Below are 18241 nucleotides of genomic sequence, written 5' to 3'. Positions count from 1 at the left end.
CACAGTCGCGGTGAATAAATTCGGAGGAGGCGCGCTGGAATGCGGGAGGCGAGCGGCGCGGGCGGGGGGCGCCGTGCGACTGGCGCGCGCGGCGCTGTCCCACGGTCGCGGGCCCCCACTCCGCACCCCCCAAGCCCCCTGCCCCGACCACTTTCTTTCGCGCCATAAAGGTCGTTTCAAATATTTCGGAATGCTGTTTGGTGACATTTCACCGGCGCGGGCGGCGAGGGAATGCAGCCTGCAGTCGACACGAGGCACTAGAGTGCGCTGCGCGAACGGCCGCGGCCTGATTCTGTCAACGGTGCTGCGGCTGCACTTCACTCGACCCATCGTGGTCAAGATGCAACACATCTTGCCAAATACTTCGCGCGATCGCCTCGCACATGATGAGCTTCATTTCCATTTCAGAATAGAGCCATTTGCGCTTGCATCATATCATATGCATACCTCGGGGCAATGCAGTTGTTGAGACTAGTACAGTACTGACGTCAGCTCATCGGAGTATCGAAGCCATTGTGCGTGTAATTACAACACTCGCGGACACACTGACGTAGCGGCCCCTTTTGATGATGTTTCGCACAACAAAGCAATAACATCCTGCATAAATACTTATTCTAACGAAGCAATATTAAAGTTTACTTACGTGTTATTTCAATTTTATCGTAAACAAGATGTTATGACACTTAGTATTAGCTTACTTGCCGAGTCTTAAAGTAGATACAGATAGACATTTCGGAGCCTAGCCTGATATAACAAGTAAATCTCATCAGTCTGCTTTCCTCGCCGATGTGTGAACTAAGTTACTCCAATTAATATATTCGTTCCAATAGCAAACATCGAGTCGGAGAAAGCAGTGACGGTGTGGGTCAACGTCCGACGGAATTCACACCGACCGACCGCCGTGACGATTACGAAAAAATGTGGCGTAACGCTCTAAAATGTCAAAAACCGCGCTCGTTTTCCCATTCCGGGAAGGCGAGCGGCGCGCGGCCACGGCGAGACGTCGCGGTGCTCGCGCGAGGTACAAAGCCCTCCTTTTATTGATTCGCGCTTCGGTCGCTATGAATGGAATGCGGCGGCGGAGGTTGCGCAAGCGCCTAGCACTGCGGCGCTCGACGGAATGCGCGCAGGGGCACCGGCGGGGCCCGGGGGGCTCCTGCAGGCTGCGCGCTGCACGCGGCCATTCACGCGCCCGCGCCCGCGCCGCGCCGCGGCTGCCGCTGTGTGGTCGGCGAAATAACTCACCGTTAGAGCCGCGGAATGCTCGCTCTATCTCTATACTTACCTGCGCTCCCGCTCCGCTTCCCTCGCCCGCCCTCGCCCCGCACCCCGCACCGCACCGGTGATACCGGAAAGCGAGATACCTTGATAACGAACGAGATCTCAATCCGAGACTACTTAACTATCTCTTACTTGTGTGTTTATTGCTGATGATAACAATTTAAGGAATGCGTGTCTTTAAATAAGATGCCACAGGCCCTCATTAACGCATTAACAGTTTAACATTTGAGAGGAATTCTTAAGTTAAACAAAAAGTGTCGAAATTGCCTCTCTCATAAATACGACATAGAAAGTTGACAATGGCGCGGACCTACAATGCAAAATACTCGTAGCGTTCTCAATAAGCAACAACCATTTTGCTAACAAAGTTGCAGCCAATAATGAGTTGCTTAACTGTTTAACATACGTAACGCGAATATGTTGTGTGGTGCCACATTAATTATACTTGTAAGTTAAGACTAAGAGGCTAGCTCGCTACAATGGCAGTGTTTAAGCCGGTTAACAATAACACATTAACGGTGCAGCGGACGATGTGCATAATAAATGATACTTATACGAATTCGCATTCGAAGCCACCTTGCATTCTGGAGCACTCGATTGTTAGGCGAATAATGACTGTGACTAGCGGTCGCCGGTCACTGCCCGCTCTAGGGCTCGAGCGCACTATCAACGACATTTACTTGTAGCTTCTTATGTCGAAACAATTACTCGAATATTTATACGTAATACATTTTCTACTGTCCAAATACAATTCTCACATTTGCCATCAAGCCGATTTGAAGTCTAGACTACCCTATAAAAACAATATCCTTGTATAAAAAATAGCCAGAGCAACGATCTATGCGTCTTCCCACGATTTAACATTTTCTTCGTAGCATCTAATACATTGTTCTTAAGCACCCTGTCGCATTCAAATCCGATTTGGTATGATTTCAGAGTCGATTAGTAATCGTCTTAGACCCATATAAGACGTGTTCTACTTACATCATTATTATCGGATGCGCCGAACGAACATGGACAACTGACTCATTTCAAATAGTAGATACATGTAAATGCTGTGCTGTCAAATCACCGGCCTTTATGTCGCCGAGCATTGCAGGCGTTGAATTATGCAAGCGTGGGATAGTGGGTAATGCATAAGGTCTTGACAGTGAGCCCTAGCGGTCGGTCGCACACTATCAATAGTCGCAGCGTCACCCGGCCTACATACTGCTCGGCGCCGCTGCCACCGGGAATTTCGTCACTTCTTGCCCTAAATTCTCGCTCTCGGCTATTGTTCTCGACGCTCCTCGTCGAACACCTGCCGGGAGGGTCGCGTCTCGCGTCGCCACTCCTTGCCGAGACAATCTCACGATCATCCAATACTCGCGTGGTTATCAACGCCGTGTCTGGTTCGCACGCCTCTGCATCAGTTCCTCGACACATATTTGTTATTCACACGATCCAATTCTGTCAAGAAGAAGTTAGTATCGCGTTCATACTTACCGAATGGGGTAGCATTAAATCTATATTTTTATACTGAGCCGATTGACGTGGTAAAGAAATAAGAACCTTTACTTATTATCAAAAGTGTGAGCGATAAAAAGGAACATTCGCGCTGTTTCCCATAGTTGTCAGCAATTAGAGCAATGTTGGTGGGTGCGGGTACGCGAGGGCCGAGGGGGGAGGGTGACACGTGTGGCCCACATAGTGCGCCCATTGAGCCAGCGCCGGCGCCGGATGTGACGTCAGCACTTCGCACCTGCACCCCGCCACCGACTACTTCCCTAGAGCATAGGCTTACAAAAGATGCGTGTTTTCGTCAATTGGGCAATCGTTGAATGCCACTTCCGAGCGGTGAAGCGGACGGTGCTGGCGCCGGTACTCCCTCGCGCCGCCCAACATGGGCCGCGCCATTTGCGGCCAGGCCAGTCTTCGTCGCGCCTAATTAATGCCGCCACACGGTGTGGGTGAGCCCGCATTGCTTTACCAATCATACCACCACCGCACCACCGCCTTCGTTTATTACTATTTTAGTCGCTCAATACAGTTAAGTAAATGCAATATGTCTAAATGAGTTGTAATGAATGGGTAAGCGTTCGACCTTAGTCTGACTTCCAACGTCCACTCCCACTCTAAGACAATCAACCGAGTATAACAAACACTGATTAGACAATAATTTCTGTTGACCCCTTACTGTCAGTAAGCGTATTGCCATCTCGTTCTATATGTAGATAAGACGATTTCGGTACTACCGAATTCCAAATAGGTATTGTTAAAACGGAAGTAGATCACATAGGGCAACCTATACACGATTCTGGTATACACACTTAGTTCGCAACATACACGATTCTGGCATACCTATCTACAATTAAATAGTTCGCAACATTCATCAGATTTTCCAATTTTGATGCATGCTGTAATGATTCATGTAACATGCCTTCATCTCTATCGGCAGAGAAAGAAAAAAATATATAGGTACTTATTTTGTTTCTTAGGATATCCCCTCACTTGATCGAACCCCTTGTCCAAACACGAAAACTCAAGCAACCGTTATTGTGTTACAGATAGCGGACAATTAGCAGAAGGAAAGCATTGTTGGTGGTGAGTCAGCATGATGTCATCTGGCCCGCTGTTAATGGGAGCGTCCCGCGTCACTTCCCATTCCCGACGCATACTTCACCCAATCGAGCGATGACGAGCCATTCATGGACCTAACTGTTAACATCACATTCCTGGGATGCCGACCTAATTGAAGGATCCTCCTCTTTTAGTCCAGTGAAAAAATTAACCGAGGGAAACCCAGCATTTTCCACCAAATCCAGGATCGGCTCATTCATGTGGCTAAGTCATTCCCTTTCCTTTTTTTAGTGCTAACTACTCTTCTATTTAGTTTCTTAGCAGAAGAAGGAACCTAGGTTAGAGTAAAAGAAACAACACTTTATGATAATTTTATTAACAAAGTTGCTAATCCATAATTTACTGCATAACTTATTTGTTATGTTTAGGTATACTTATTTGGTTTTACTAGCAGAAGAAATTACGAAGAAGAGGACACGGAAGATGAAGAAATATGAAACGGTCTGCGCTTAATCTCTGCACTGGTGGAACGAAACTAAGAAGAAAAGGAAAGACGAAACTGGTTTTCATAATGATTTGACAGATTGTTCTATATTCTGAGATCATTGTGAAAGCTAATTTTGTTCCTATGACGACGGATTTGTCTTCGGGCTACAATTCTGCGGCAAAAAAAAGAAGACGAAAGAAGATTGAAACTCTTTGTCTTCCTTGTTCATTAAATTTCTAAATTTCTTTGTTGATGTATTTAAGTATTATGTCCATCAAAATCTAGGTATTTTTTTCAGATAACTTCGTTTTGAGGAATGCTTCTCTTTGGTTTATCCTTTAGGTTCAATAGCTTCATCCTTGCCTTGTCCCGACATTTTGTCATGGCTTATGATATATTATGAGAGACTGGAGCTTGCTTTAGCAACTAGTCCCAGAATTTTATTATTCTTATACATAGTTAGGCGTAAGCACTGGTTTTATGCAAGCGACTGCCATCTAACCAACCAACTCAAGTCAAACTATGCCAGAGGCCTGTTTGGATTAGACCCGTTTCCGCGCGATTTTTTCCGTCACCGAAAAGCGGATGGCAAACATCAAATGTAATTTCGTACATATACATAAGTTTCAAAAAGTGATTGTGCGACCCGGGGTATGCGCCCTTTTCTGGCAAGGTTTTGATATTAGCCTTAATATCAAAACCATCATCTAATCTAGAGGTAATTACTTTTTTTTTCTAGCCTATAATGGTGTCCCACTGCTGGGCAAAGGCCTCTCCCCTTACCCTCCATGACTTACTTACTTCTATTATTTATATAAGTAATTCCATCTTAAAAAACATCTTAATTACTTATATAATTCCTAAATACTAATTCGAATCAAGATTTCTGTACAGAACCATCAGCTAGTTTTCTAACCACTACTTTTTCCTTATACTTGCATAGTTATAGCACATAAGTAACAACAAACTGAATGAATCGTATTCTTCGATTTAAAGCAAATGCGTCAATGAAACCGCAATATTTTTATCTTCGAATCATTGACGTAAATTGAGTCTTGTTTACGGTGACCAACAATATAGACACGCGTTTTATGCGTAAGTTATTATAATAATACATCATTTAGAGCACAGTATTTATTGCGTCGAAATTCAATGAATGCATTAAATGTGATCTTAAATTTTATACATCGTTTTACCCACAGATTGTTTTACCTAATTAAGTAATAAAGGCCATACGTTTCTATGTTAATTGTACGATAGGTGCAAATCCATAATTATGAATGATCTACTTAAGCTAATTTCAATTTGATGTTTTCTTCTGTATTATCTACCTATGGGCAAAGTTATATTTTTGTTATTGGTAATTTAATTCTACTATTTCTACCATGGATGATCTACCTTCCCGAAAAAGAAAAAACATGTTGCTACAGAATTAGAAAGTAACGATTTCAGAAACTCCCTGAGTAGACGTAATTTAAGTGTGGTTGGTATGTAGGTAACTTTTCTGTCGGGATTAGCATAAAGTTTTGTGTCGTATCTTCTTCCTCAACAATCTCAACATACTATCTACAGTTACTAAAAGTCAGTCCGAGCCGAGCCGAGAAGACTCCGACAATCCCTTATCATCGATGTGTTTTTCTTCTTCTTTTCTTATGTGCACTGCCAAGGAGTGGAATTCCTTCCATTCGGCTATATTTCCGAGCTCATATAACCCGGCAACCTTCAAATCAAGAGTGAATAGGCATCTTCTAGGGAAGCTCACTCCATCGTAGGCCACTTCTTTGCCTTTGACTAGTCTGTGGCCAAGAGTAAGCCCATTTATAATAGAGGTAATAAAAAAGAAGTCCATGTGGTCGCGTGACTGATGTCGGAGTTGAAGACGCAGATGCGGAAGATAAGGAAGTAAACGTAAACAACGTTCTAATCATCTATGCTACGCAGCGAATGACACGCAACGATCACTGTCGCACTATCATGGACGTGTGATAAAGATAACTATTATCATCATCATCATCATCATTCTCTTGCCCTTATCCCAGTCACTTGGGGTCGGCGCAGCATGTCTTTCTCTTCTATACATCTCTGTCACTCGTCATCTCATCATTAACTTGTTTTAGTTCCATATCATGTCTCACGTTACACAGTCCATCCACCTCTTGTTCGGTTTTCCCCTCCCGTTACTTCCACCACCTTCCACATTCATTCGTAATATCTTTCTCGTCACATGCCTTTCATCCCTCCGCATTACATGTCCCTACCATGCTAGTCGATTCGCTCTTACTTTTTCAACTATCGGTGCTACTTTCAGGCTTCCTCTGATATACTCATTCTTTATCTTATCCATTCTTGTGACGCAACACATCCATCTTAACATTCTCATCTCTGCTACATGCAATCTCTTCATCCGTCACCTTTAGGGCCCAACACTCTGATCCATACATGACGACAGGTCTGATGACAGATTTATTAATTTTGCCCTTCAGTCGAAGAGGCATCCGGGCGTCACAAGTGGTTCCCGTGACCTGTCGCCATTTCATCCACCCCGTGCTAATACGGATTTTCACGTCGCGGTTGATATCGCCATCGCACTGTACAGCGAACCAAGGTACTTAAAGTCGGAGCAGACCGGCAATAAAATACCATCCGAATTCTATGGCAGCAAAACCAGAGATACCGCCGAAATCACAGAACATATTCAGTTCTGTTTTTGATCTACTGATCTTCAGGCCAACATTCTCTAGCTTTTGCCGCCACTTCTCGAGTCTGCTCTGTACCTCGAGCCCATTTTCACCAACAAGCACAATGTCATCAGCGAAAAGCATACACCAGGGTACCTCCTCCTGTATGTCCGACGACAAAGCGTCCATAATAAGCAGGAAGAGGTAAGGACTTAGAGCCGATCCCTGGTGCAAGCCCACCGCGACACTGAACCTGTCGGTGGTGCCGGCAGCTGACCGAACGCGTGTACAACATCGACTGTACATTGGCCGAATTAGCTCTACATACTTCCCAGGCACGCCCTTTCACTTTCAGAGCCCACCACAAAACCTCTCGGGGTACGCGGTCGTATGACTTTTTGAGGTCAACAAACACCATATGCAGGTTCCATTTTGCGCGCCTGTATTTTTCGCACAATTGGCGAAGTGCAAAAATGGCGTCTGCTGTACCTCTTCCCGGCATAGACCCGAATTGGTTTTGTGTTATTTCACTCTCTTCTCTCAGGCGTCTCTCTATCACTTTTTCCCATATTTTCATTGTATGTGACATAAGCTTTATTCCTCTATAGTTGTTGCAGTCTTGTACATCCCCTTTGTTTTTGAAAATGGGCACCAGTAAACTGTCGCACCATTTATCGGGGATAGTTTCTTCATGCAACAACTTATTGAAGAAGAAAGTCAGCCACATACATCCATCCTCACTCAACAACTTCCATACTTCTCCAGGTATATCATCTGGACCTACCGATTTTCCATTTTTCATACTTCTCACAGCCATTCTTACCTCCTCCATACATATCTCTCTCACTGTACCCATATTTATCGGTTTGTGATCCAGTACATGTCTGCTCCACTCATTTTCCTCATTCATTAACCTTTCAAAGTAGCCTTTCCAACGTTCTTTTATGACTTCATCATTCGTCAGCACCTTCCCTGCATCATCTTTCACACACTTTATATGGGATATATCCCGGGAAATTCTTTCTCTCGCTTTGGCAAGACGATACAACTGCTTTTCACCCTTAGGACCATCTAGAGAGTCATACAACTTGTCCAGTGCTGTTGATCTGGCTATAGCAACTGCACGTCTTGCCATCTAAGATACTATTATAAGATAAAGATACTACTATATGTATGTATATTCTGTGTAAAAAAAGACAGTTAAAATCATACCGCAGCGCAGGTGATTGTCGCCTTGGCTAATAGAAGAAAATCAAATTGTAGAACATGAAAGCAAAAGTTCGGAACTTAGTCTACGGGGAGCCCAAACAAAAATATACGAGGAAAATATCAAGTAACTCTTAAATTTTTGTGTAAGAACCTCCTCCTTTTTTGAAGTCGGTTAAAAAGAGACTTAATGAATGCCTCCTTGCATCTGTTTCGACATCGCTGAGAGATGGTGGCCACTTCTAGGAAACATCTCATCTCTTGGATAATTTTTCACGACTTCTGCCTCTTACCAAATATAGGGGGCACCGTGGATCGTTAATCGTTACATCAAGGGGCTGAGCGAATTTGGTTTGTCCATCTGCAAACGACAGTCACTTTGAAACAAGATTTCTTAATTTTTCAGTAAACTCCACTATATTTATTACCAGCTAAAAATTCCCGTTTTGTATTCAAAATATTCAAACCTTCATTTTGAACAATCTCATCCTTCTTATTTATAGATAACGTTATTAATGTAACTTTTAGTATTTCTATAATCCACCGATGAATCCACGAAGTCCAGTTTTTTCCGTCACTTTGTAGGTAAAAAAATCCGTAAATTTGTGGGTAGGCAAAGCTCGAAATGAATTTATAAACTAGTACATATATATTGTAGTATATTATGTTCTAGTAGGTATAAAAAGGGTAGAACAATGTAGATAAATACCGCATAGACAATGTTATTACCTAAGAGATTGCGATCAGAAATATTATGTGGATGGATTATCAACAAAATACCTATCGTGTACAGACGAATTGAATGTACGCATATGAATGGCTACCTACTGATGGACTGATATGTGAGAGATAAGTTACACCCACCTACTTACTGATAAGCTAGTTTTTAAAATGACTTGTCAATTTTATTGTTGATGCAATTTATCAATTGTTAGCCGTATTTTCGCGCGATAAATTGAGGAGTGTCTTTTCAAAAGGGCTTATTAAATGGAAATTTTCCATTTTTTTCTTTTTTTTAAACTATGAATGTAGTTTTTTTAGTATAGAAAATTACGTGTTGTTTTGAGATTAAAGCCTCCGCCACACATAAAGCGTTTTGATAGCGCGGCGTTAGCGGAGCGCAATGATAGCGGTGCGCTGGCGGAACGCTGGCGTTCCGCTCGCGATCCGCGCGCATTCCGCTCGCAATCCGCGCTCGTTAGTTCCCGCCGGCGTCCGCTGGGCGCAACGCCAGCGTTCGTCCGGCGCACCACTATCGTTGCGCTCAGCTACCGCTCCGCCTACGCTATCAAAACGCGCATGTGGGGCCGAGCTTTACATAAAGCTCAAAAAGTCTCGCCTTGAAAAATGTGTAATGATTATTTATGTGAATAAACCAATGTATGTAGTACAACAACATTGATATCAACTAACTTAATACAAAATCCAAAAATAAAATAAAACCATTTTAAAATAATAACATTTACGCTACAAGGCCACAACAAAAGGGCTTAATTCCCAAAAGTTCGCATCAAAAGTGCTTAATTCTCAAAAACACATGGTAATTAAATATTTTCCCCTCACTAGCTCGGAAACACGTGTTTTGTCCTTTAATACCAGCGGGTAAAAACGCATTTTATCCACTAGTGGGTAAAGTAATTTGACCTTGAATAAAGTCAAATTAACTGCTTTAAAATTGATAAAAGTAGGTGAATGTAATAATATAGATGATTTACCTATTTGTGGAACTACTAGAAGCAATGATAAACGCATTTTTTGCGTTGTAGTTTCCTCGCTATAGTGAGGGGTAAAGTTTTGTGTTACACTCGGGTGCAAATGTATTTTACTTCTCGTGTGTTAAAAAACTCGCAAGTTCAGGATTCTATTCTCGAACCACTCGCTTCGCTCGTGGTTCAACTATAGAATCCTTTCACTTGCTCGTTTTTCAGTTCCACACTCGGCGTTAAAATACAACTTTGCCCCCTTGTATAAGAAATAACTATATTTAGGTACTTACACATGTTACGTTTGATGTAATCATAGCATTATTAACGTCAACTTACAATATTACAATTTTGCAAATTAAATATATATTTCAAAATCAATACCGTGGAATTATGTTTTTCTCGATTTCCCAAAAAAAGTTCAAAGTGGAAATAAGCCCTTTTGAAAAGACACTCCTCAATTGTACTATGAAGGTGGTCAAGTACCTAGATTATTTTTGACAAAGGAATCGGAAAATTGCATTTCATCCACAGGAGTAATTAACAGTAGGTAATTAATTTCATACAGTTTTTAACTTGATGCCCAAAGCTGGCTGGTAGAATTGATCTTTTATAGATGATAATTGATTTTTAAATGTTAAATAAATTGATAGATTTGATTTATGTAAGTAGGTTGATATTTTATTGTTAATTAATACCTATTTTCTTAGTGTTGGTGTGGTGATAAATGTTGTGTTTCACTGGAAAATAGGTTTAATCTACGTGCCTTGAAACCCTAGCAAAGTTCAACTCAACATTCAACTTTTCGAAGAAAGTTTCGATACGCTCGTGGTTCAATATTGGATTCTTTCGAATAAGCGAATCGGATATCAATATTGACTCGTGAACAACTTTGTCCCCTTGTGAAACAAATGACTATTTTGTAACCAACAGCGCTAATGCCCTGGCACACAATAAAATAACAAATACCAAGAAATAAAAAACTGTTCATCCACTCGTTTGCAACGCAAAACCTGACGTCTCGCTCGATTGATAAGATATCTATATCGTATTTAGCCAATAGGTATTAGGTATCTTCTAGATGAAACATTATTTTGTTGAGTCCGAAAACTTAACATTTTTATAACTTGCCCTAGTGAGGTGCCAACACAATATTTATGCCAAAGAAATACTCGCCATGTTTGCGCTTATCCATAAAGGCAAAGTCTGTGTTAAAATAGACCACTGATTGATTTCAGATTTAACTACGAATTTGAACATAGCTTAGCCCAAAGTATATGTCCTAGCGTGCACGAAAAGACCTAACTGTAGTACATAACTACCTACATACAATTTAACTCCTTTACATTAAATAGCTTATTTTGGTATCTGCCACATTGCAATGAATTCAAAAAGTGGTTGTTAATAAATGTGTTTTCAAATTTTATAGGCACTGTCCTTGTGTGGAACAAGATGTTCATCGCCCTCCGCCGGCCGAAAAAGTCGGCCCGCCGCGAAAAATGAAATCGCTGCTTTGCGGCTCTGTAAAGCATACAAACAGAGAAAAGAAAAGAGACTACTTACATACAAATATAAACCAGGGGCTGTGTACGTACATAGTTAAGGTCCAAGGGGCCGATTTTTGAGTCTCAGTCACTAAAATACCGGTTGAAAACGGTGACTTGCCTATTATTTTCAGTGAAAATTTTCTGAATTCGAACGTGTGAGACTCAAAAATCGGCCCGCAGATCGTATGTTTATTTCATAAGCATTTTACAATCATACTTAATAATTATACAACTTGACACCGCCTCGGCCGACCAGCGCATTGTGAAATTGAACATTTCTTACTTTCTTTCTTTACTTCTTACTTTGCTGCCCCAGATATGAGTACATATACCTTCCAAATGTAGGCTCTCGCTCGAAACCGAATCGGTAAAAAAACGAGTTCATAAATATGTGTACATTTTTCACCTTATCGCAAGGAGTTAAGATGCAGAAATGTTCATATATTTATTTATTTATTTATTTATTTATTTATTTATTTAGTAAAAACATGTTTGCATGACATTACAGTAAAACCAATGCGTCACGAAACTTAGATAACAAAAAACACAGAAAATAATGAAAACAAAATTAAAAATAAAACTCAACTGAACATACTATAACTGCACTGATTCCGCCCGACAAGTGAGGAAGCGAACTAACGTAGGTAAGTACATGTGATGTATATGATTAGTTATTTACAGTACAAGAAATGATTTAAAAGTGGAAAATGTCTGCCTTGGGTGAGACTTGAACTCACGGCCTCTGGATCAATATTCCAGCGCTCTGCCAACTGAGCCACCAAGAGTTCAACCAAGCCCGCGAAATTTTCCACTACTAAGGTCAATGGGACCCGTAGCGACATCTACCGTAAGAGTGTTAAACTTCTTAAACGGCAACCGGAGTTCCAAGTCATATTGGAAATTCACCAGTTACGATGCGCTAACCATGCTAAAATGCATGCTATGCTGGCTTGGTTGAAGTCTTGGTGGCTCAGTTGGCAGAGCGCTGGAATATTGATCCAGAGGCCGGGAGTTCAAGTCTCACCCAAGGCAGACATTTTCCACTTTTAAATTTATTCTAAGCCTAGTGGCATCGATTGCAGACGTTTCTGCTAATCAGAAGTTAAAATTTAGTACAAGAAATGGTTTCACTATTCACTACACAATGATTGTCTTTAAAAATAGCGGTAATATGTGGGTAAATTTTTTTTAGAACAAACCGTGAATTACCGACCTTCTTTGGGTTAAAGGCGTTACTCAGTTTAGTTAGGTTAGTAATGGACAAAAGCTAGTATTTATTACATTAATTATCTGTCAACGACTCAGCAGCAGAAAATCGCTGCTAAAGAGAGCTGGCACAGAAGTGGGTAACCTGTGATCTGCGTATCCCTCTAATCTTTAATCTAGTGTAAAACCAATAACTAATTTTATTACTAATCCTAAATCTAGTGAGTGAGGGTAGGTAGACCGCCGGTAGGTAATAATTATCGGTTCACTATCAGGTTCATTCATTCATTCATTCATTAAAGGTGCAATAAACTTGGTTCTCATTCTCTCAGAGCAGCAACAGCCATCGGCAGCGGGTCCTATGCGGTATGTTTAAAACAATGGAAACAAGTTGGTAACAAGTATGAGAAGAATTCGGTGCATGCTGCCTCTTAGCTAACTAATTACACACTTTTTGGTAACAGTCACATGGAGCGTGTACAAATTCAAATTTTGGCACAAAATTAACAAAAACAAACTAATCGCCATTGAAAAAAAACAGCCAAGTGCGAGTCGGACTCGAGCACGAAGGGTTCCGTAGGTACCACTTATCATTAAAAACGGCAAAAAAAAATTCTCTCATGCATGGGAGCCCCACGTATTATATTAATTTAATTCTGTTTTTAATGTTTTGACAACAGAAATGTAAAAAAAATCTAATGTGAGTGAGACAAACAGACGGACAGCGGAGTCTTAATTTTCCCGGATCCCGTTTTACATTAGCTGCGAAACCCTACCTTGATCAACATAGAAAAATGCCTTTTTGGTACGAAACCCTAAAAAAGTTGGTCCTGTCAAAGTGTCTAGGACGCTCGTCTGTTAGTCCTGTATATATATTGTCACAAGTTCGATTTGGACCGGCTTTAAATGTCAATTATGTCATGTTCACGCTGACAGCTTTTGTAGTTTGTAGGTTATATTGTGTAGTGATGTATCTCGAAACCTTTTTCAGTAATTTATAACATAACATAATAATGGTACTGAGATATTTCTGTTAATTAATGTGTTTAAGATAAATTTTGCATAAAAAATAATCTGAGGCTACCATGGCTACGCCAGAATTCGATGCTGCCCTGGGCGGCACAGAGGAGTTACCATTTTCAGCCAATAGTTTGAAATTTGCTACATCTAGAAGCGTAGAAATTGCTGCTATGACTGAAAGCATTCTTCGTCCAAGCAAAACTAAGCTTATCTTTCAAACACTGCCTGTTCACATGCGCCGCAGAGTAATGAGCCACAACTGTAAGAGATTGCCAAGAAAGTTACGTGAGGGTCATTTAGAGCAGTTAAAAAAGAGTGGCCTACCTCCTAAACAAAAGAGGCCATCTAGAAAATATCGCAGGCGGCCGGCAAATTTGTTAGATGAGTATAATCGACGGCAGAAGCGAAATGTTTGGTTGGAAACTCATATATGGCACGCTAAAAGGTTCCACATGGTTGAGCGCTGGGGGCACCGACTGGCCCTCGCGCCCTGTGACAAAGCATTCAGAATGTGTTACCGGGCCACCTCTGCTCACTGTTTACTACAAGACATCTCATACCTAACTCCAATACAAGTTACAGGACCAGTAGCATTATTAAAAGAAATGTTTTCGTCATTAACTAGTTGTGTCTGTGGACTTGGCATCTGTGCTCAAGCTTATTTATCTGGCAAAAGAGAAGGTACTATCCACCTATATGAAGTAAACTCTTACCCTTATGGTTATATTGGAAAAGTAACCTTTATCTGGCTTCCAGCTGATAGTCAAAATAGGATTTTGTGGCTATTTGTCCATCCATCTCAGACAAAACAAGTAGAATCAGCTTTAGCAAACATAATAAGTGGTATAAATACAGATGAGCCTGATTTAGCAACAAAAAAGAGAAAAATCTCTAATAAATTTACAGATAATATCCAATTCAAAGTGTTATCAGGCATATTTAACAGATTCAGATTGACAGGACCCAATAGCCATGCAATCTTGTCTCACAGTCTCAAATCTGTAAGTGAGCATGATTCTTCAGAATGGCAAACACTCCTTAGAGAAAAAGATGATTTCTACTTAAAAGAAAAGCAAGACTACTGGCAAGAGATCAGTAAGGCTAGCTCACCATCTCAGTTGCCTCCAAGAACAGTAGTAGGCTTGATTGTCAAGGATCCACGCCTGAGCCGACCTTCACACCGCACTAAGGCTAAATATGAAAACACAGAACCAATACCTGCACAGTCCTTGCTAGATATACCTAAGGAAGCAGCAAATTCGCCTTTATGGGACTTGAGTATACATGATGTTATCAAGAAAAATAGGTTGACCAATGGACAGTTCATAGCTCACATAACCAAGAGCCAGTTGGTGCCAGGAGAGGTGAATGAGAATGATCCTGCTCTACAAAGTGTCCCTGTGGTGCTAGTCCAGAGACCAGGCTCTCAAGAGCCTTGTATTAAAAAACTTGGTATGTATCTGCCTCCAGCCTCTAAAATCTCTAAGTAAAAACAAATAAATAAACTTTTTAACAAAAAATAAAACCGCCTTCAAAAATAAGCGCGTTACAAAAACATGGAGAAACTAAAAAGCAAAAAATAATAAACCTTTGAATTCAGATTTCTTATCGGATTGCAGTAATCTAAACATCCAAATTATAAACAAATCAATTATTTTTGTAGTCGGTACCAGACCTGTTTGCCCCACCCAACCATACGCAGGCTGGCCCCGTCAGACGTAAATACTGGTGTACCTTTGAAAAATACACTAAAAACATTACATGTGCCTATAACATTTGAAGAGTTCCCTCGATTTCTCCAAGATCCCATCATCAGACCCCGACTTGGTGCCAATGGGACCATCTCGGGGTTATACCTGATCGATTGAGAAAAAAAAATTGAAAATCGGTTCAAGATTCTCGGAGATATCGAGTAACATACATACAAAAAATAAAATAAAAACATTCAGTCGAATTGAGAACCTCCTCCTTTTTTTGAAGTCGGTTAAAAAGTAGAACAATTGTGCTATAAGTGTGATGAACAAATTTTAGTAGCAATAATTTGTTAACTTTAGTACCTTAGAGCAATCACAATTTTCAAAATTCTACTTTCCATATACTTGCTACCAAATAAATTTTGGAGTCATTTGCTAACTGAGCTCGCAATATTGACTTGACAGAGGTCTTGAAGAATCTAGGCTCACTTGTATAAAACAATTATTTCAGAATAAATATTTGTTATTTTAGGTTATGGATGTGGATGGGATATAATTATACCAGCCGGCTACAGCCTGCAATTCTGGCAAACATTCATCATGTTCGGTGCAAGGTCCGGAGGTCTCCGCGAAACTGAGAGTTTAGCTTTTGAAATGGGTGAACACCACATACCACCAGATTCTGAAGCCGGGATGGCAGAGGAGAAAAGAATAGAAACAGAGTTGAAAGAGAGATATTTCAACCTGCCTCCTAGTAAGAGAGTAAATTACGCTAAATTAGGTGTCAATAGTCCATTTATTTGCCCCTGGAAGATATTGTTAAAAGATTGGGCATCAAGTTCAGTAGTTGACTTCTTTATTTTGCGAGACAAGAAACTTTTGGATCAAGTACAGGTAATTCGTAAGCAGTTATTGATGGTAAAATATACAGGGTGCCCGGTAATTAATGTACAACCTTTTAACCACCAAGAGGGCACCTTATACTGGTCCAGAAAATCGACTTTAAGGTTTAGAAAAATTCGCCTGGTTTTCGAGATTTTCACACTTTTTAAAATTTTAATGGATATTAATGGACAACCTTTTAACCACCAAGAGGGCACCTTATACTGGTCCAGAAAATCGACTTTAAGGTTTAGTAAAAGTCGCCTGGTTTTCGATTTTCACACTTTTTAAAATTTTTATACTACCTAAAATTTTTAAAAGTGTGAAAATCTCGAAAAAAACTTTTACTACCTCTAAAACTTAATGTCGATTTTCTGGACCAGTATAACGTGCCCTCTTGGTGGTTAAAAGGTTGTCCATTAATTACCGGGCACCCGGTATGTAAATGTGAGTGTGCACGGGAAAACGTCCCACTTTGTCGATTGCTATAAAGCCGCTTTGTCAGTTTATTCACATAAAGATACAAGTAAATCTCGCCTTAATTGTAACCGACAAAGTGGAACGTTTTACTAAACACACTCACATAATTATATTTCTAAGAATAAACTGTACCACTTTGTTTGCTAGCTGAGATAGATGGCGCTATCCTGCACCACATACTTATATTAATATTCTATTCTATTATAATTATTCTACAGAACTGTGTGATGAATAAAAAAGCTCTTCCTCAAATGGACAAATCTGAAACCTGCTTGGTGGCTGTGTACATTAAAGTACAGGGCAAAGGTACTCTCAAAAGGCACGCCCATTTATGTCTACCACGGCCTGGAGATGACAAAACAATCAAAACGTTGTTTGAACCCCACCATGACGACCCTAACGAGGAACTAAGGAAACAGAAACGGACAGCACACATTATAGACTTGAAACGGTTGCGGAGACGGAAGATGAAACTGAAAAAGCATAACACAGTAACCGCAGTAAGTTAACAGTAGAAAACCATGAAATATTTGAAGTGCAATTTATTATTTAAAAAATAAGTCCAAGAAAGTTTCATAAAATAGAGAAAAGGTTTTGATACTTAAAATGTGACCAAAGCTTGGTGGTTTCTCTGTATAGATGAGGAAATCGTAATTTTCACCGATGGACGACATATAAATTTTATTTCGAAAGATCGTTGCAAATTATCAGGGAACGTAGCCGAATGGCACAAACGCTCACGAAACGAAACGCTCGTAGATATCTATCTCTATCGCTCTTGCGTATGGGCGCGACAGAGCCAGGCTACCTTTCGCGGCGTTTCGTTTTCGTTTCGCAGAAATGCCATTCGGCTACGGCACCAGGGCCCGTAACTTTCATGCCGATGACATCAATTGATTAATTATTACAATAAAGCTATTTGAATCATCCTATACATATACAGCGTGACGTCAAATTTGTCATCAGCATGAAAGTTACGGGCCCTGCAAATTACATACACCACTGTAGTTAGGTATACTTAACGCTTATACATAATTATATTATCGTGATTGTGAAACGCATGCCGTGTCATTAATTTATTTATTAATAACGTTATATTTCAGAATGTTGCACGAAAAACGACCGTACAAAAAGAGCCATCGGAATACGTGAAAATGATGAGAGAACTATGGGTGCCCTCCGACACACCCACTGTTCGACATTCCACTGCCAGAGAAATCATAGGATTTATATCTCAAGGCGGATTCAGTTTCTCGGAAGCCCACAGTTGCGGCGTTGGATTCGTCGCGTATAACGCTCTGAGCGCCCTCCTCAAGAGTGGCCAAAATCAAGCTCTAGTCCGAAATGTAACATCGAGGAAATATAGATTAGGTTCCTTACAAGTTACTGTGCCATGAATGAACACACGAAATGAGGCATTCCTAAATGCCAAGCATATGTTGTGTGTATGAGCCAGACTAGCTACCAAAGTTAGTGTTCGACCTTAGGAGTAAATAAA

The 18241-nt window shown here is 40.7% G+C and overlaps 1 protein-coding gene across 1 annotated transcript; it reads left to right on the top strand.

The window, feature by feature from the left end:
• Window positions 1-13610: 13610 nt before the first annotated feature.
• LOC125231692 (ribonucleases P/MRP protein subunit POP1) lies at window positions 13611-18149 on the top strand. Its single transcript, XM_048137222.1, has 4 exons — window positions 13611-15139; window positions 15914-16275; window positions 16962-17243; window positions 17847-18149. Exons 1-4 carry the CDS (start codon window positions 13753-13755, stop codon window positions 18138-18140), a joined length of 2325 nt encoding a protein of 774 aa, XP_047993179.1. The 5' UTR covers window positions 13611-13752; the 3' UTR covers window positions 18141-18149.
• Window positions 18150-18241: the final 92 nt, after the last annotated feature.

Source organism: Leguminivora glycinivorella, chromosome 12 (assembly GCF_023078275.1).
Source record: "Leguminivora glycinivorella isolate SPB_JAAS2020 chromosome 12, LegGlyc_1.1, whole genome shotgun sequence".
Taxonomy (NCBI): Eukaryota; Metazoa; Arthropoda; class Insecta; order Lepidoptera; family Tortricidae; genus Leguminivora; species Leguminivora glycinivorella.
This window is presented reverse-complemented; position numbering and strand designations above follow the sequence as displayed.

What these genes read in the sequence shown, in the direction of transcription:
- LOC125231692 (XM_048137222.1), top strand. Translation starts at nt 13,753, where the DNA reads ATGGCTACGCCAGAATTCGATGCTGCCCTGGGCGGCACAGAGGAGTTA. An exon ending in GCCTTGTATTAAAAAACTTG is followed by an intron (nt 15,140 to 15,913) that starts GTATGTATCTGC and finishes TTGTTATTTTAG; the next exon opens with GTTATGGATGTGGATGGGAT. An exon ending in AACTTTTGGATCAAGTACAG is followed by an intron (nt 16,276 to 16,961) that starts GTAATTCGTAAG and finishes ATTATTCTACAG; the next exon opens with AACTGTGTGATGAATAAAAA.